Source organism: Argopecten irradians, chromosome 3, assembly GCF_041381155.1.
Source record: "Argopecten irradians isolate NY chromosome 3, Ai_NY, whole genome shotgun sequence".
Lineage (NCBI taxonomy): Eukaryota > Metazoa > Mollusca > Bivalvia > Pectinida > Pectinidae > Argopecten > Argopecten irradians.
In genome coordinates, this window is record NC_091136.1 from 34559043 (window position 1) to 34579417 (window position 20375).

Here is a 20375-nt window from a genome sequence, read left to right on the forward strand (position 1 = left end):
TGATAGTTAATTCTAGACTGGTATTTAGGTCGATTTTCCTATCCTGACGTGAAAATTATTGAACATAAATTTCTTGTATCTCTAGGGTTTCTCCGACACAGCTCAGAATATTGTGATAATGGCCTCCAAGGAACATGAACAGAAGGGAGTGACAGGAGCTATGGGAGGTGTGATTCGTCAGATTCCACCAACAGTTATCTCCCCTCTCATCATCGCCTCTGAAGCCACATCAAACGTATTAGGTGGGATGAGGAATCAAATCAAGCCAGACGCTCGTAAAGAGGATGAGGAAAAGTGGAAGTCAGAGGTTATCAGTTAACGCCTCGATAAACTCTACCATGTAACAGACAATGTTACAACTGTGATGACTAACATTGTATACTTAGCCAATTTTTGTACCGCGAGGACTTTTGTACCGCCATAATGCCAGTTGTATGCTATGAGGAATGCTGCCTGCATAGTTACAGAGAGAACAAACAGATAGAGGAATGGTTGTTTGTTTTATAGATACTGCAGAATTTTGAGAGTGTAAATTATTTGTGTGTTTTTTCATAATTGAATGATGTTAATGTAAAACTTGTGTTATGAATTCAGACGGTGAAGTAGTGATGGTGGAATGTTCCTGATAAACTACTCAGCAAAATCTCAAAATATGTTCAACATTTGTTGTTAATCTTTTTTCCACAGTGTGTTAAATCTATTCAAAACAACTTTCCTAATTCTGATAATTCTAGGTACCATGTAAGTTTTATTATAGATTTCACTAATTGAGTTCTTAGGCGTGAATCCTAGAGTTGAAAGTGAACAACAAGATCAGTTGAACAATATGAGTAGTTAGAGATTTCCATACAGTCGCACTAGGAATTTCTTTTCTTACTCTATATAAGATAGTTTTCTTTTCTCAAACTTACTTCTTAAATCAGAGTAAAAACATCCCAATTTTCCCACTCCTTCTACTTCCTGTTCAGAGCAGATAACTCAGCATAACAAACCACTAAGTCATCTAAAGCTATACTTATACTTTTACACGGTAGTTAAGGAATGTTCAAGAGGATTGGGTATGTAAAAGTGTGTAATATAGTTACTATAAAGGGCTTTCATTCTCCAAGTGATATTCAGTATTTCTTCCCATGAAATGTGTTATCAGTAGGAATCTAGATATATACAGGATCTAACATATAGGATTGCTATGTGAAATTAGTTCAATACTTTGATAATCTATGCGTCTTTAATAAATTACATATTACGTAGCCGTGAATGTCAGCTAGGTTCTATCTATCTAGACAAAACTTTTTTCTTCATGTAATACATGTTAAATCTGTTTTGGATGAGACTTTTCTGTCTACTTATACAATCAGGCGTCGTCATATATTATGTCTTTCACATTGAAAGGCAAACATTATTATGTTGATTATGATGTCATGATTACATGTGACATCACAATATTATAGTGTTATTACACGTATGCCATTCAATATATTTATGACATATTGCTGTACGACATGGGCTGAATGGGCCAGTGATGTGATGACTTTTTGCTTATCATCATTGGCAGGCGCCTGGATTCCATCTGCATTATTTCTATATTTAGTCCCTATAACCCCAGAGCATTACTGATCTACGTCTGTATATAGGTGTTTGTAGTTGTACAGGAGGAAGCATCAACATTTTAGGACTAATGGTATTTGATGCTGTGTGAATAAATCTGAGGAGCAGGTGAGCTTATGCTGTAGTGTAGAATTAACCTTAGGTCAAATGGATATTGTACTGGTCTTTATTATGAAAAGGAGGGTTTATGTGTTAGGTGGAAAACTGAAAAACGAGGTTTAAAGAATTATATTGATTCTTTGCATGATACCATGACCATTTTACTGGGATATAGCATATAAGTTGTTCTAACTACATGTAATTGTACGCTGTAGATGACTGAGAGAGATAAGTATCTCTTGTTTTGTTTGGGTTAACCTATATAAAGACTTAAGTGTTATCTGATATATGATTTTTATCATGTGTCAGATATATGCTGGTTCTGGTTTATATTGAGTGTAAACATTTGTCAAACTTGTACTTGTAACGAACAAAGCATTGGAAAAAAAAACTGTTATTTGTATAGGTACGGAGAGTTCATGTAATGTTTTGAGGATTGAGTCTGCCTGATTGGGAACTGGGCCGTTTTCGTTTATTCGGAACAATCAGTTCGAAAAAGTCATTATTTCAAGTATAAAACCTGACGGACCTGCAGTTTTTTCTACGGGCCTGCGAGGGCTTTGTCAAGGCTCGCATGAAAACAATATAAAATCACCAGGTCCGTCTTTAATTAATAAACGAACAACTAGGTCTAACCAGTCAAACTGTATAATCGAAAACGGCCCTAGTGTCACTAGTTCTGGTATTGTTGTTATAAGCTGATTAACACCAAGAGTTTATTAGAACTAATGACCATAACTAAGTGGTTATAAGTGATCATACATAATGGCTGGGATGTTTCCTATCGACTCTAATCACCATTTGAAAAATCACAGAAACACTGACATACAAATACTTTTAAGTTATCAATTTTAATTAATATGCATGCAACACCTTCTAGCATGGGACTATTCATATACCACACGATACCTGATATAATGGATATAATAATAATATATATGTAATAGTTTGTCAAGATTATTGTTTCTGTTGAAGATGGAATGACGTTAAAAGATGATATCCCACGCTACCATCATTTTACTGGTAAGATTACAAAAAGTTACGTTCCTTCACCACTACAGATACTAGTCCCACTCAAACGTTATCGGGTATCATGTGGTATGTGAATTGTCCCATTTTAGGTTGGCCTAGATGCCACATTTCCTGTTATGTACTATCAACCACTTTAGTTTTGAGTGTACTATTTTTCACATCTTTAATTTCACCATATATTCTCAAATACATTAATTTGTGATAAAGACCTGAAAATTATACTTGCATTTTGTAAAATATTTTTCATGTTATTCTATTATTCATGAAATTTTTTAATTCACATTTGAGCTTTCTCACAAAATTACTTGAAAATTTGTATCTCATACAAATGAAATTTGGTTACAGTAAAAAATTGAACATATTGACGAGCTACATAGGAAACCTGATATGAAACTTGTGGTGTACTTATATATAAGATGTTTGTATGTTTCTTTGTAGTCTGTGATACAGATTGAATGTTGTAAATATGTAAGCAATATGTATAAGTTATCTGTTATTTCATACTTACATATGTATATTGTAGGTAAACTTTGTTGCAATAATATGTGTAGAAATCATCATACTATGTACATTGAATGTGAATACTATATGTACAGTATTTATGATTGAAGTGTGTACCTATTTACGTAACCGTACAGAGTGCTTCCAATATGTAGGAAGTGTACCCATTTGTGATTGCTTCAGAAATTCTTAAGAATGTCAAAGCATATAGCATGAAAATTTGTTGCATTATGAATTATCAAGAGTTACTTCCCTTCATACTGATGGCGCACTTAGCTTGACTCGATTTGCGCTCTTCTCTTCCAGAAGAAGAAGAGCTACAATCGAGTGAACGAAAGTTATATTCTGGAAGTAGAAGAGGGCAAATTGAGTTAGGCTCCGACCTCGGTGAAATGAAGGGAAACAACTCTGATAGATTAGACTACCTTGTAGATAATGACTTCATCTTTGAATCTTCATTTCCTGAAGTGTTAAAATGGTCATGTTTAATTGGTATAAAAATCCCAAATAACCCAACATAGATATATGTATTATGTTTTCTTTGGGGAGTCTCCAAATTGTCATCTCCGTTTGTATTTCTGTACTTTTGACGCACCCTAAACAATGTCATGACTTAATAGGCTATATAAACCTATCATAATGCAATTTAGCACACGTTACTATAAACACTATTTTCAGAATCTTCAGATAGTTGTCAAATGGCCTCTGTTATTTTGATTGTTTCTTTGTCTCCGATCTTTCACTATATAGATTTAGAGGTATCATTTGTGATTCTGATTTGTTAAATAGTATTAAATTCACAGAAAGACTCGTAATATTATACATGTGGTCATAATTAATGAGAAATCTCACTATAAAAAAATAATTCCTTATTGTTTTATTATAAAATAATTTTGTTTTCAAATCCATAATATTGCACTACTGTTCAACATATTTTCACATCCAATTTATTTCTAAAGCATAATACAATAATGTACATGTATTGTACTGTAAACTTGCTTATTTTAGGCCAACAAATGTAAATTATGATTTATTGGCGTGAACATAAATTAGCGTGATTCGGTAATTTAATATCGGCAATATCTTTTTACACAATTTAGCGCTGAACTTTAATAAGCACTTCAAAGACAGAGCAAAAAATACTAAAATAAAACTACCGCTAAAATAAGTACCTTTATATTTATCAAAAATGTCTCATTTTTTCTCATTTCACTAATCAAGTCTTATTAATAGTAAGATTTTGGACTACATTAACAGGATTTTGTATATTTATGTTGAAATCTTGAGTGTAGCTCATAGCATTATTAAAATTGCACATTTCTAACTTATTATTGCCCCTGTTACGATGAATGCAATGTGCTTAAGAACTCATTCATCTATATAATACTTTAAACTCGTCTACAATTTACTTAAGTCTCTGTTCATGTAAGTGGAAATAATTAAATAGAGGCCAGATGGTTCACATCTTAGTGAAACCAAATACTAGTTGATTATAAACAAATTTTTACTTCCTTGAAAGGAGAATTAATGGTCAAGTTAGAATTTTAATGTTTTTGAATATACCATATTCGACCCAATAAGCTTTAAAAATTGACAAAAATGAAGGGGCACTTCAAAGGGCTAACTTTTCACAAAATTATTTAAAAGAGTAAGCCGTTTTCAGTTTCCAAAAGAAATCAAATAGAGAAACCTATACAGATTTCATAGTCTCTGTGTTTAAGCCAATGTAAGTGAAATTGAACCTGAAAAGGGTGCTTATAGGGATGGAGTGCTTATTGAGTCAGTTAGTATGATATTTACCCTAACTGTACATACACAATGTGTTTCTGTATAAGTTAATTCTAATTATACTGTATAGTTACTAATATTTGCAGAGATCTTACTAATTCACAGATTCATCCAAATTCGTGAAGATTGATATGTCATAAAACTTATCAAAATTAGGCTATTACATATCACAGCCTGTCAGGTGAATTACAATTTCAAAACAATAAATATGATTTGCGAACATAAGCCCCTTACCGGGTAAGTTTGTTTCGGGAAATCTGGGCAAGTGCTCCAAAGACATACTGTAGACTGCTAAAGCATATCATTGGTTTTTTTTGTTTTTGCCTTTTACAATTTACTGGTGTGTTCAGAATGTGTATGTTGTCAGGGACTGATCACTATACCCCGAAACACTTTTGCTATTTTATATGTGTATTATGTCTGACCATTACAAACCTGTGTGACCAATAGAGAAAATATGGTGAAGCATATGCTTTGATATCTGAACATACCTTTCCATCATTTTTTACCTAGATTGGTTTATTTAATTTATCTGAAATATTGAACCATCAGGGACCACCCCTATCACCTCAGATATACATGCATGTTATAAATATTTAGTGTTTGTAGTAGAATTTTAAGTTACCTCCCTTTGTGCATGGTACCTACCGTGAACTGACAGATAAGTGTAAGGGTCACTTTCATTTAAATAAAGTAATGTTCCACCGCCTTATTATTCAATGCGTTTCTCCTCTAACTTTCATTCTTCTGTCCAAGGGAGAGGGAGGCTTATTTATGTTTAGGTTTTTTGAGGAAATAAACATGGTCAGAGAGGAAGGAGTTTATTTGAGAATATCTCCACTCATACCGACGACACTATAATTGAAGTATTGCATGCTTATTGAGCACTGGCTGTGTAAGGATTGCTGGTAGTATATAAGCTAAGTGGAGATAATACATTTACATGATTTATGCCTTTTATGTCCAAATGACCATATTTACCAAATGTAGTTAGTGTTTTAATCTATTGTCTTTCATTTTGCACATGTTAACTGGTGCTATGTGGCTAGCTGCACTACACCGTGTGTATGCTTGTATTAGATACGTGCACAGGCATATTGTTAATGGTCTGATGTCAAGATTCTGTTAACAACAGAATAAAACCTTTTATAACAAACTTTGTGTTCCTGTTGTATTGTTATGGGGGACACTGGACTCTACACGTCACTACTGGGTCCTGAAGCCGTTTGTTTGGCATTCCTTTAGATACTGTAAACCAACTTACTGTCACGTACAATTTCCAGTCAAGACTTAATTATGCTGTTAAGGTTTTGCAACAGGTTATCTTTGCGAATTATCATATATTTTGTTTATATAGAAAGATATTATTATACAGGTACATTTGTATTCAAACTGCGAAAATTAATATCCTCATTTGAAACTGAAATCGCAAAATTTAGTAGCTGTGAAAGAAAGTTGGTATACAGTAGCAGATACAAACACTTTATTTACCTAAGGTTATTATTTATGGATAAAACAAATATTCTGCTACTCTATTTGACCAAAATTGCATTTCACAAAATTGACAATTTATCTGGATACAAGAGGGTATCTTCTGTCCTACTGTAAACCCCTTTATTTTCATGTGATTCAAATTTTCATGTGGTTAATTTATGTAAAAAAATAAAGCATTTGACCTTTGTTCCTTAGACTCCTGAAATTTGACCTTGTTTGGTACATGACTTAATTAACCTTTATTGGTAAATAATCAAGAAATTTCCCCTTGGTTAGTCAATACTCCAGAGATTTGACCTTGTTTGGTATATGACTAAGATATTTGACCTTCATTGGTAAATAATCAAGAGATTTTCCCATGGTTAGTGAATGATCCTGTGATTTGACCTCGGAGTTGGTCGCTCAGTGGTCAGATGACCTCAAAATAACCTCTTTTGATAAAGGTTCACAAATTCGACTTTGGTTAACAAAATTTGTGTGCAATATGTCATTTAAAGGCCCATTACCTTTCCGAAGCAAAATATAAAGGTTTCTTAAAAAACATTAATAACATCAGAAAATGCATACCGATGACCTAAAATAAGGTTATGACACCAAACATATGCAAGATTTCCTGCGGAACATATGAAAACAGTGGAGAGTCAATTCGCTGTTTTGCCGTCTGGCGCAGTGATAGTCAACTACCGTGCGGTATTTAGGACGACGGCGGGAAACATAATACGACCCGTGTTATGGAAATAAACATTTCATTTATTCAATCAAATCGTTCAGAAGGTAATGATAAATGTAGTATTAACGGTACGTTAATAATTTTTAAGACTCTACAAAAATATCGATCTTGTTTTACATTCCCATTTTAAAAATTAAAAGCCGTTTCGGAAAGGTAGTGGGCCTTTAAAACCCTTAAAAGAGATAAAACACAAAATATTGATAAATTTGTGAAAATTTAATGCAAAAAGAAGATTCTAAAGATAATTCTGGATTGATTAACAATATGTATACTATAACAAATCACTTGTAATCACATTATACTTAAGTAGTATCAAACATTTTAACAAAAAAAAAACATAACAAAACAATACAATCAGCACCTTTGCTTTTGTTCACAAACACTGGTAAAATATGTACCAATCAATTTCAATAGTTTTATTTCAGCTACGTACTATAACAGTAAGTTAAAAAAGAAAACCATTTAATACATAAATATACATTACAGTATTTGCTTTTAAAGGAAATAAGAGTATGAAGTTTTTGTCAAAAATGTTTGTTTCGGAAGAAAAATAATCAATGAATATCAAAATTTAATGCTGTACAAAACATGCAGAACACACCAAATTAATACTCCAATGGGGCTTATACAGAATAATTCTTTTCTCTCTTTTTTGGCCAAATAGAATAATTCTATCTCATACAGTGAATTTACATATCAATGTAATTTTTCCACTAATTATGAGGCTTGTTTTAGAAGCTTCATATTGGCTGTATGCTACATACTTAAAGATGCTCCACTGCTGACAGAGCATAAACAATATTTATCATTCGGACAATAATAATCATTTTTATTGTGTGAATATATGCCTAATTAACCAAAAAATACATATAAAATAATTTGTTTTACTTTTGTTGTCTGCGCAATCAGTACCTCATACCTAAATCATAACACCAAAGACCGAGACTAATGACCCTGGAGGAAAAACCCATTTCTTATTTGAAACTTTAAATCACTAAGTATCAGAATGGTATCAGCTATATATCAAAATGTTACTCTAATAATGTAACAAAACCACAAAAAACAGGTCTACCCAACTTATTCTTATGACATCTATAATATGCAAGAGAAAAAGTTTATATTAAAGCTAAAATACTCTTGAATTCTCTCAAATTCGTATCATATGATGAAAGCAGTAACAAAGAAAATTGTTTCATTCTGATTTTTTTTCAAATACATAAGTGTTAAAAACTGATAAAATAGTTCAATCCTGAGACAAGTTTGTCATTCCTTGTTATTCTTAATAAAAAATACACAGGAAGTGTACCTAACTTACATAAAATATGACTTTGATGGTCAGAAACAATACAGAAAAAGTCCATACAGCCAAAAACCATCCATTCATCTTGTATGAATCTATTGAAACAGCAAGTTTTATGTACCTGCACCTTGTTTGTAATAGTATTCATATATGAGAACACCATTGTAAAAGTGTTTTCCCTATTTCCAATCCATGGACCAAAGGTCAGGGTGTGGAGTGTCCCCACGGAAACTTTCTGGAGAGAGGGGGCTATAAGGGCCGAGCTCGGAGAATATACTTGCTGTCATATCAATCTGTTCAATGGAATGGCCACTTTCAAATGACTCCAGGGAATCAGTGTCAGCGTCCTGGGAGGATGACAAGGACCCAATGTCATTATCACCTGATCTAGCTATATTACCTAGTATGTAATCGGTGGGCGTTTGAACCATGTTTGTTTCTCCTTCAGTTTCAGGTCTGATGTAATGTCTATATCCAGGATTCAACATGGAATGGCAGTCTGCCATTTCATTTATGAATGTTGCAGCAGGGTTCTCATCTATTGAATTCCGCAGAATGTCTACATGGTGCGGTTGTGTGCCAGGCATGCAATGACAAGTGTTCCAGAACCTCACGTTCCTACCTTGGGTGCACTGCCATGACTGAATGCTGGAAGTGTTCCTGTAGGGTTCTGTTGGCGGAGCAGTCTGGTTGCAATAGGTTGTAGGCACCCTATACTGCTGTTCCATAGTGTCATTATACTGAGGCTGGGATGCAAATGCAGAGTTCCCGTTATGATATTGTGACATGAATACGTGTGGATTGAAATTGTTATCCAAACTGCCATAGTTTTGCTGGCGTTGTGTAGCATTTGTGTTTAGCTGCATGTGATATGAAGAAAACTGTATCTGTCCACCATTGAAAAGAAAATCATACATGGGGTTAAAGTTATCATCAGATAATGCTGGAATTCTGTTTTTGTCCACGAAAACTGTAAACATTGCGTTATCCCCAGGGATTTGTGTATTTCTGTCTTTCGAATATGAGTTGATGTTAACATAAGCATCCTTATAGCTATCATATCCACCTGTTTGTGACCATGACAAGGGTCTGGATGTGTTGATATTGCCCTGGTTGTAAGATGGCGACCACATACTTCCCTGGTTGTAAGGCCAGGCTGTACCATATTGATGCATGTATGGTTGATTTGTAGCTTGTTTGGAGGTGTAACCTGGAGGAGCAGGTCTCGCCATTTGCACATTTTCATGTTGCTCTACAGCCTGCTGACTTCCAAAACTACTATCTCGACTTGGTGGTTGTGGAAAGACGTCGTCTGCTGGAGGCCTTTAAAAATATGAAAACCAACAATCTGTAATAGAGTTAAGCATTGAACATATTTTAAATGGCATTGATAGCCAATATGGAAGCCAACTAGACAGAAGCAAAATCCATGAAGCATGCTTTCATGTTGAACTTGCCTCTGTCCAGTTGGCAATTTTGGCATGCATATTGGTTATGAAAGCCAACTGAAAAACGTTAAATACTTAAATTTACATTTGATAACAATCTTATGATGAAATCTCAAGAGATTTTGTATCTATAATGAATAAAGAATTCATTATCGTCAAAGATGGAACAGCCATTTGAACAGTCATCTTACGTATTCGCTGGCACGACAATTATAACATCCCAATAATAATGACTTCATAATAACCGGATGGCAGTTCATGGACTGATGAATGCCAACTGCGCTTCATAATGTTACATAGGGCTGCAATGAAAATGTATATGATCATCTGTTATAGTGTAAAGAGATCATTACCACATTTTATTTCAGGAAGCATCAACTTAAAACTTGTAAGGAAACTATACACACTAGTCACACAGACTAATAATGATACCATCAACATTTTTACACAAGAGTAGATAACTCTAGTGGTGAAATAGGTTCTCCCTATGATCTCTGTATCAAAAGAGCCAAGATTATCAAAGGTCTAAGATTAAATCAACATTCTATGACCAGCCAGGCATTTCCCTTACAAGACTTGGAAAAAGTCCTCATGCACATTGGGATTGCTTCTATCCTTCAGCATGACAGACTTTTAATACACAATTAATAAATAGTAATATTTAGTATCACTATTAGTAAATTCTGATCCTATAAAAAAACACTTTTTACCATGCTGGAAGTCTGACAAATGATTTTGAAAGTTATTGTAGAACTTACCAAGGTGATTTAAGAACTCTGGGTGTCATCAATGGACGGTGGTACAGGATAGAATACACTGTCTGACTACCATAGTTCATACAGGCCTGATTGGTGGTGGGCGTGTGGGTGGGGGGAGCAGTTGACCATGGGTGTATCCCTCTACCACTGTCTGACTGGTGTACTGGTGTCTGTTGTTGGGTCCCTAACCCTTCCTCACTGTCCCATTCACTGACCACTGTGGACCCCTGGCCCTGACAGTCAGATGATAATCCAGTGTCTGTTTCGGAGCAGATATTGTTCTTTTTGGCTTTTCTCTGTCTTGACCTTTTATTCTGAAACCATGTCTGAAATATATATCAGTAATTGATATATATATATATATATATATATGTATATACAGGCAAAATTTCACTGAAAAATTATACAAATATGATTTCTGAAGTCACTATGCACAAATCAAGGCCAAGGTTCTTCATGTCAGTACATTCACATAAATACTTTTAGCACATTACACATAAGTGACCTTTAATGAAGGTCAACAAACCCTTTACCTCAGAAAGCTACAGGTTCAAAGTTAGGTCTCGTAGATTCTTGGATAAAAAGACAACTCTAAAATGATTTAAACACAATCGTCTCATGTAATTTTTAGCCTGTTGAGAAACAAATGGTGTTACTTAGACAGATTATAATCTTAATACTGCTGGGTGAAGACAATTTAATTTTCAGTGGATATTATAATTACTAACCTGAATTAACTTACCTTCATCTTACCAACAGGAATATTTAGTGTTTCTGATAGCTTTTCAATCATTTCATGTGATGGGTATCGGTTTTGCATGAAGACCTTCTCAAACTCCTCAATTTGTGTCTGTGTATAATTTGTTCTTATTTTTTTTGGCTTTTGCACACTTTCTGTTGCTGTGGTTTCTGAACAAACGGTCAATTTCGGAGCCAAAGGTTGATATGGCACACCAAGTCCATCTAAAATCATAGACAATAATTATATATATAATGTACCAATTGAATATCATAAACATTTGTCACATCATCAAAGTTTTGAACAAACATTAACATTACATTGCAATACACTAAAGTAACAATTGCATCAAATGCAAAGTCACCTTCTGAAAGAAAATAAAAGGATAAATTCTGACAGATAATGTAAGAAAATGGCAGTATTTGTCTGATTTTAAAAGGCCACTACACTTTTCCGAAATGGCTTTTAATTTTTAAAATGGAATGTAAAACGAAATTGATTATTTTATAATCACAAAAGTTAACTTACCATTAATACTACACTAACCATCACATCATTTCTAAAACAATTTAATTTTAATAAATCTAATGCTAATTCTCATTACATGGGTCGTTTTATGTTTCCCGCCGTCGTCCTAATTACTGCTCATCGGTTGATTATTATTGCGCCAGACGACAAAACAGCAACATGAATCTTCACTGTTAACATAGTTTAAGCAGGGAATCCGGCATTTGGTTGGTGTTATAACCACCTCTTAGGCCATTAATATACTTTTCGTATATTATTTTTGTTTTTAAGAAACTTTAAATTTTTGTTTCGCAAAGGTAAATTAGGCCTTTAACCAGTCCATTTTAATTCATAAATTTCTAATGATGTAAACTTTTTTTTAATATGTGACGAAAATTATCATAATCTTTCGTTATATTACCATTTACAGTTTAATTTCATATTACTATTTTATATTACTAGTCTCTGTGTGTAATCAAGGACATAAATTTTATGTCGATGTCCTTCATTGAATTAATTTCTACAGTTACAATGCAGTATAGTCAGCTAGTTGATAGTAATTGATGTCATAGCTGGATTATTGTATACATTTTCTGTAACATACATATGAATTGGTCATAGGCTACTGTATAAGCCGGGGCCCGTCTATAAAACTCTTTGATGTTTTATGGCCATAATTAAAACTACAAAATTAAGTCTGCAAATAAATGGTTATAACTACAAAAATCTGCGAATGAAGTCGATTTTCCACCAAAAATGTTTATTATGTATAGTTGACGTATGTATTGTTTTACATCTTTCATTAGAAATTATGATCAAACTAACCAGACTTACACAGCTGGATCGGAGCTAAAAACATTTTCTTGGTAACAGCTACTGTTTCAGCTTTTTACAAACATTGTCGAGGCGACCAGGCCACTTCATGATGCTGTTATAGACAATATTAACACACTAAAAGCAATGGACAGGATGGTCAGTTCACAATTTTAACGGGCACCTGCCATCGGAGGTGCATCTTGGTCTTGCCGTCCAGCACGCGCATCAATTGATCATGCGCAATCTTCACCTGTGAGGGATTTCCGGTAAATTGTTGCTTTGCCCGCACAAATTCAAATTCATAAAACAACATATCGAGCGCTATATTATCTAAATGCTAGGAAATAATGCTAAATTGGCAATATTATAGCTTTCCGCATTCACAGATATGCTTATAAATAGATATACAAACAACATATCGTGCCCAAAACGTGATTTTGACTATTTAAATGAATAACAAATTAATTTAGAAAATAATATTACTGCCGAGAAATAGTTAATTAAGGGGCAAAAATTGTAAATTGAAATCTCAAAATTGCAAATAGTGTAATACGTATATATGTATGGGTTTTGTGTGTGTGGGGTGTTTTTTTAGAGGGCGGTGACGTGGGGGATTAAAATCAATGTCAGACAAGGTAATTACTATTATATTCATATCCGATGTGACATTATTTACGACCAATTTTATTGGCATAAAGTTATTGCTTAAATTCCTATTTAACTAATAAATATTATGAAAGCAATAAAGAGATTGCGGAACTAGATACACTGATAGTATATATATTTATTGTGAAAAGGGGAATTGTCCAAATGATGTCGTTACTGAACGGGTTTTTTTTTCAATAAATCAAGAAACAGTTCCATTGGGTCCAAAACATCTAGGCACTAAAACAAAACACAAATGTCGCTGACAATGTTTTAGTTCGTATTCTATTTAAATGTTATAAGGGATTGAAATCCCAACCAGATGATTCCATTGAGAGGGTCCGAGATAACATGTTAGGGGAGTTAACTGCTGCCATGATGAATCTATTTCTCACAAACAAGCTTTTGGCAATTAATAAAGTTTTAAATCCAATATGCACATTCATTTTATTTAACTATCCGACGTATATGCAGTCCTGAAATTTGAAAAGTGAAATATGCATACATCTGTATCGGACAGTCTGTATGTTCAAACATATTTCAAACGAAGTATGAAGTAACGAAAATATCAAATACTCTGTGTATAGTGCCTATTTTGCACCAAACGGAAATTTTGGTTATTTGACAGATATAAGCCTATAGCAATACTCACGATGTACTACAATGTATAATTTCATCCTTATCAAGATAAGTGATAATGGCACCAATTTCCGCCATTTTGAAGAATTCGTTATTTTAAAATATACAGTTAACAAATTGTAATTTTATCATTTATCAGTTTCTAAAACTATCTTACCTCTTTGCGTGCCAGAAAATAATATAAATAGTTAGAATACCCGTAAGTTTTACCGCTACTTTACTTTTTACTAAGCGAAATATCACTTTTCTGGCAAATAGCACATTGATTTTCCAAAGCGAAATTATATCAAGCAGAGAAAATCTTTACTCTTTGAAAATATAAGAATTGCTATGGATACTAAATAATGATAGAAATATTAAAATTGCTTTGTTATTCTGACATAATGCAAGTATGCAGAATCGCGGTTTTCTCTTATTCATGATATTGAGCAACATCTTTAACTTTAAAGAATTCCTTAACTTAATATTCTCCATAGAAAAACAACGCAAATTTTAAACAATGCTCCTTATTGGCTTAAGTTAAGATCTTTTCCTTAATTTTTGTATTACTTTTCTATGGGGAGTTTTAGTTGAGGAATCCCTTAACAGTTGAGGAACGTTCGTGAAACTGTGCTCAGGTAATGAATTAAGCCTTATATATTTCATTTTATGCCAAAAACAACAAAAACATCACAATCTTCATTGTTATACATCAATATATAGTTTTATTAAAAACAAACATGGGGTAAACATAAACAAGAATAACAGATAGCACCTGAGATTGTTTTCGAATTTAAACATGTCCATTTCCGGTTTTACCGGAAGGCACCAAACTCGAATGCCTTATTCCATCAAAGGAACAAGAAAAGCGTCAACGCACATAATAAACTTCATCTTGGTTCACAAAGACAACCACTGAACTCGACAAAGAAAATAACAAGTTGAGCACATACACTGGTTTGTCAGATATAGTTGAAGATGACACAATTCAGAGAGATAAAATGCGTCATGAAGAAGCATCACACTGATAATCTCCCGAAATGGCACGTGCATGAACATTGTGCCAACCAGCGCATGTCATTGTACACCTGACGACCAATTAGAAATCGCGTGGAAATGCCACGTAACAGTATATAAAGCATTGTTGGTAATGTCCTTTGCTTAAAATGTGATATTCGGAATGTCTTTTTTGCTTTCAAGCACACAGTACAATAATATAAAATTTGTCTTTGATGAGTTACACAGCATCATCATAACTGCTGGAACGGGCCGTTGCTTTCGGCACTGGAGTTATGTTGTGACCATGGTGACGACTGTGAGTAGTATGGATTGGCTAGTGAAGTGATGTTGTAAGGCTGAAACAATGAGTAGTCTTCATTGTAGTTGTGACCTCCCGGGTACTGAGGCTGGGGACGACATGGCTCCATGTTGTGTCGTAACGACGAGTACAACATAGGGTGTTCAGCAATGAAGGGGAACGGATACACACGACTGAGCACTGCAGAGGACATTGGCATGGACGGTTGGCCATTCCTGACATTTGGGTAATAGCAGCTATTTGGCGAGGTTTGATTACTATGGTGATGCATCATGGATGGTTCACTGACTCGATGTAAATGTTCCTGCGGACGAGAACTTGGTGTTTCGCCACCAGTAGCCTTAGTGTAGTTCAAAAGGTCAGAAAGCACAGGCATATCACATCCTAATGAAGCATTTACACCGGAGTGTCCCGCGGGCAGATCCCGCATCGGCACTGACGATAGCAGTGAGGTGGCCAGTGGATTGCCGTAGCCTTCCATATAACTAAGTGGACGCACCCCTTCCTTCGGAGCATTAAAAGCGGACATGTCTTTGGAATGATTGAACTTGGTTGCGCCTGACACTTTAGGAGGAGCAGGTGCTATGACTTGGTTGGGTGGTGAGATCATATCATATCCACTACCCAACAACATGCTCTGAAACTGCTGAGTGTTGACTACTTTTTTCGTTTTCTTTCTAGAAGCTTTCATTTTCTTTTTCAGCTTTTTCGACTTAACTGGCTCCTTCTCGAACTTGTGTAATTCTGCAATAACACTTTTCATCACCACGTCCGGTACCATAAGGACTCCGTTCTCCTCGCTCACACCAGAATCGCTGTCGCAATTGTCGCCCTTACTTTCTCCTTGGTCACTCCTACTGTCGCCGTTGTCACTTCTGGTATCGCTGTGATCGCTCTTACTGCAGTCTGACTCGGATCCATCTTTCTTTTTACCGACAACATCTTTCCTTCGTCTGTTTTGAAACCAAATCTGTAAATCAAATAAATAAAAGTTACTTATAATACAGTACATGTACGTGTTAAACTTATCAGAGTCAGAGTTACTATGTGACAATGATTTTTAAGAATCTTTTAAGCATCCGCTTTATCAGAACTATCCGAAAAAATTATTGAAAATAAGAGAGCATATGCTAAAGAAATATGATATTGGTAAAAATGCGATAAATTGTTGAAATTCTGGAAATTTTACTGTAACAGAAAAACGAATTTCAGTGACAAGGTGAAATAGATTTTGGGTGAATACTCTTCACGGCGAAGTTTTATTTATATATGTAGCAAAAAATCTATAGAATATTAGCTTACCTTAACTTGTTCCCTTGTGATGCCGACCCTTTTGGCGATCAGGAGTTTCTGGGTACTGTTAGGGTAGCGGACTCGGATGTAGATACCGTTCAGCATTTCCAGCTGGTAGCGAGTGTAACTCAGTCGTTCACGTGGTGGCGGTGGGGTGAAAGGTCGGCAGTCTGTAAGGAAAGGTAATAATAAATTAACTATGGTAGAATTGGCATAAACACCTCAACTCCGCTATATATGACCTTGACCTCAAAGTACACGACTGTCCTTCATATAACTCTATAACTCGGCCTTGACCTTGCTGAGCAGGTAACGTTGACAACAGTGCTAGTATAGGATAGTAATAGATATGATGCTACGATATTAGAAAATCTTTACTGTTAAACCCCGATTTCATAGCGAAATGATAACTATGTACATATAATTATCTTATAGCCCACAATTTATGTGGGAAATTATCGCCCCTAAAATGGTATCTCGGCAACCGCTTAGTACGCGAACAAGTTCACAGTGCATTTTGGGGATCATATTAAAACTGTTCATTGGATAAAGGGCTTACTTGGTGGATTAAGAAATATTTGTTTTATTTTAAACGGCAAATATCGCTCAGTTTACGTCTCTAAACATGTGCGGAGAACGTGCGTTAATTTGCAATTTATCCTATAGATATACAGACGAGTTTTCGTGTCACAGGCCAATGTAAATGGTATCACTTTTACTTTTATAATCGTACAGATGTTGTATCATGTCTTTTAGCACCTGATAAAAGGCTGTCATTCTGATATGTTAGATATACCACGCTGGGCATGTGTAGACTGTGATTAGTGCCCTTTATCTGTCCCTGTAGGGGCCACAGTAGCACTACGTAGCACTACACTCGTGTCCCCGAGTGACTAGGGATTATAGGATGGCGATAAGTATTAACTATATATACTTACACACTGCCATCAAACAGCTAATTTGTACACTCACAATTGAGCAACAGGTCTTGTATATACGTAAAGGGGTGAGGATTTGTACAAAATAAATTGTTAGGATTCAAATTATAGTTCAGTTACTCATTGCCAAAGAATCTTGTTTCGAATACAACTCATGGTGGCGATAACGCTTTCGAAATTAATAATATATAATGGTGGATGTAGCATAAGACATTACTTCGTAAACAAAACTCTGATGAAAGCGCAAATGAGTATTTCTATTTGAAGGCAATTTGCTTTGAATATTACTGATTTGTATCATTTATCAGCAAAGAGAATGTGGAAGTAAAACGTACCGTCATCGTCCTCATCGACATCTTCGTCCGACTTGGCGCCATTCTCTGGTGTTGGGGATACCGCTGTGGCATGGGGAGGTGACCAATGGATCAGAGGGGCCTGTTTCTCGGGTTTGTTGACGGCAGAGAGGGCGTGATAAGGGTAGGGCTCATGGAGGCCCCCGAGGTCGGGCATCTCTGAGATGGGAACCCGTGGGTCATATCCTGTAAAACAAATAAAAATACATAGTATTGTGGTTATCGGACATACAACATATCGTTGCTTTATCCCAAAACTATTGTAAATTATTTATCAGCGTTTTGGCTCTCCTGGTCTTTATAGTCTATTAAACGGGAATTTTAATGACCAAAATCGTTACTTAATATTTTGAACGTCCTTTATACAAAGCTAGTTTTTTCCTATTTCCTAGCTAATTTGGGCCATTTTCGACAAGATTCTGGAATTGTAAACTAATAAAACATTAATAGTTTTAATAAGAGTGTAACATAACGATAGTTGACGCAAGAATTTCTTGTTTGTGGGAATTTAATATCAACATGATTTAAAACAAATCTAATGAAATCTAGACTAGTCAAATAATAATTTATATATCCTAGACAAACGCGTGTCTTGGATGTTGGTCTGGTCGAGCCCGGGTAGCGTCCGTCGGCTAAATGATTGACGTTACAGACGGTCACAGTGATAGAGTAGGGTCGTACACACTACTACAAAGTCAGATAACATTAATTCACTTCTAGTTTTAATCTGTATCTGCTAAAACGTGATCTATCGAGTCGGGTACATGGGGAAGCTCCTTCAAGCGAGAGGTAGCGACCCCGGGTAAACATTGCGGTCCACATTCCATACTCATTACGTTATGCCGAATACGGCGAATGTTACCAGCAAGACTTCCAATGAAAACCTTTGGAATTTTTTGAATAGTTTTCAATTCTATAAATCGTTGTTGACTTCCAATGTTAAATCATAATACTATTCAATAAAGTTATTTATAGTGAGTTGTTGTGGTTAAGATATTAACACTCCCATAATTATGATGGTGCTAATAAGTTAATGTCATTAAAACTTAAAGTGTTTTTTAAGTTACTCATGCTACATGGTTTATTAATTAACAACATACATACTGTATGTATATAGAATATTTGATAAAAAAAATCTGTTTTTACAAGTTTAGTGTTATGTGAACCTGTTGAAATATGAATAAATATGTTCTGTCATATTTTTAGTTAAAACCGCGCTTGATGATTTTACCTCAATAACTTAAAATAGGAAAACTTATTTCTTCTCACGCCATGTCCATATTTAAATTATGGAGTTTTGAAATGTTGTTTTGAAATAAGATACAATTATTCTAAAAGAGAATCTGAGGGATTCATTTTCGAATCAAATGATTGATTTAACATGAAGATTTCAAACACATTTACATACAAGAAAAATGTGTTCTTTGAGTATATTTTGTCGTGAATAATACATATTTCATATAATTTTACTTACAAAGTTAAAGTTACAAAATGCAATCAAGGGGCACGAACTTTGGTTAAAGCAAGGAATCGATTGAACTTTTAAAGTGTACAACGACTATTAAATAGTTTTGATTTTTCTAACTGCATTTTTTTTCTATATTTCCAAAAGTCTTACCTGTGTGATGGAATGATCTGCGGTAACTGTCCACTTCCAGCATGTTGATATATTTGTAATCAAACTGTTCGAGAAAAATCACAGCAAACTACACACACGTCTTTGGTATGGCAAGATTTATGATCCACGAGAAAATGAAAGTGAAAAGCATCCAACTCCAGTAATACGGGTAATAATAATTTATTGACCCGCGTGCTCACGTGTCACCTTTCGGATGAATGTTTGTTACACCTGTCCCTTGTTATAACTCCGGACAGCACCCGACTCAGGTCCCTCCCATGGGGAAACTCAGCAGATATCGCTATACGATCCTTCCCACAAAAACACAAATAAAGCAATCACTATTGTCAAGTGAATGAACACAAACTATGCTGCAATTGTCGGGTATATTATCATCCAATATTGGTCACTTTGCACTCAATTAGCGACCAGGTATGTCCAAATTAATTGTGTCGACCTGAAGGCCAGGTGTGTGTTGATGACAGGTAAGTATCTCAACAGCGACTCTAATACAGATAGCACCGGGTCTTATCAATGAGCAGACTCGAATCTTGGCTATGGATAAGTTCCTTAAAGCTCAGATTTGTTTCTGACCAAAGTAGATTATGGCCCGGTATATATACATGATTGTGTTCGTACGGTTAAACAACCAATGAAATCAAAACTCCAGTCATGCATGGATAATAGACACATTTCTTAATACGTTAACGGGCTATAATTATCAATGTAAGTAAATTGTGCCTATTGTTAAGTTAATACCCCGTATTAAAAG

The 20375-nt window shown here is 34.8% G+C and overlaps 3 protein-coding genes across 5 annotated transcripts in view; 1 reads left to right on the forward strand and 2 right to left on the reverse strand.

Moving 5' to 3' along the window:
• LOC138319644 (autophagy-related protein 2 homolog B-like) overlaps positions 1-6184 on the forward strand; it is a 65764-nt gene extending 59580 nt beyond the window's left edge. Inside the window, 1 exon segment of the mRNA XM_069262793.1 lies at positions 86-6184. Within this exon segment, the coding sequence (XP_069118894.1) occupies positions 86-319 (234 nt within the window). The 3' untranslated portion in view covers positions 320-6184.
• Positions 6185-7453: 1269 nt separating this feature from the next.
• Positions 7454-13114, reverse strand: LOC138318344 (uncharacterized). Of its 3 annotated transcripts, none has more exons than XM_069260628.1 (4): positions 12830-13114; positions 11501-11721; positions 10759-11072; positions 7454-9875 (listed from the first exon to the last, which is right to left on the reverse strand). In XM_069260628.1, the coding sequence occupies exons 1-4, from the start codon at positions 12861-12863 to the stop codon at positions 8732-8734; spliced, it is 1713 nt and encodes a 570-aa protein (XP_069116729.1). In that variant the 5' UTR covers positions 12864-13114; the 3' UTR covers positions 7454-8731. The 3 variants fall into 3 exon arrangements, with proteins under 3 accessions (XP_069116729.1, XP_069116727.1, XP_069116728.1); XM_069260626.1 differs by having other exon boundaries at positions 10759-11084; positions 12830-13113; XM_069260627.1 differs by having other exon boundaries at positions 10759-11084; positions 12839-13111.
• Positions 13115-14781: 1667 nt separating this feature from the next.
• On the reverse strand, positions 14782-20134 carry LOC138320022 (uncharacterized). The gene is made up of 4 exons (XM_069263115.1): positions 19604-20134; positions 17968-18171; positions 16704-16864; positions 14782-16371 (listed from the first exon to the last, which is right to left on the reverse strand). Exons 1-4 carry the CDS (start codon positions 19644-19646, stop codon positions 15334-15336), a joined length of 1446 nt encoding a protein of 481 aa, XP_069119216.1. The 5' UTR covers positions 19647-20134; the 3' UTR covers positions 14782-15333.
• Positions 20135-20375: the final 241 nt, after the last annotated feature.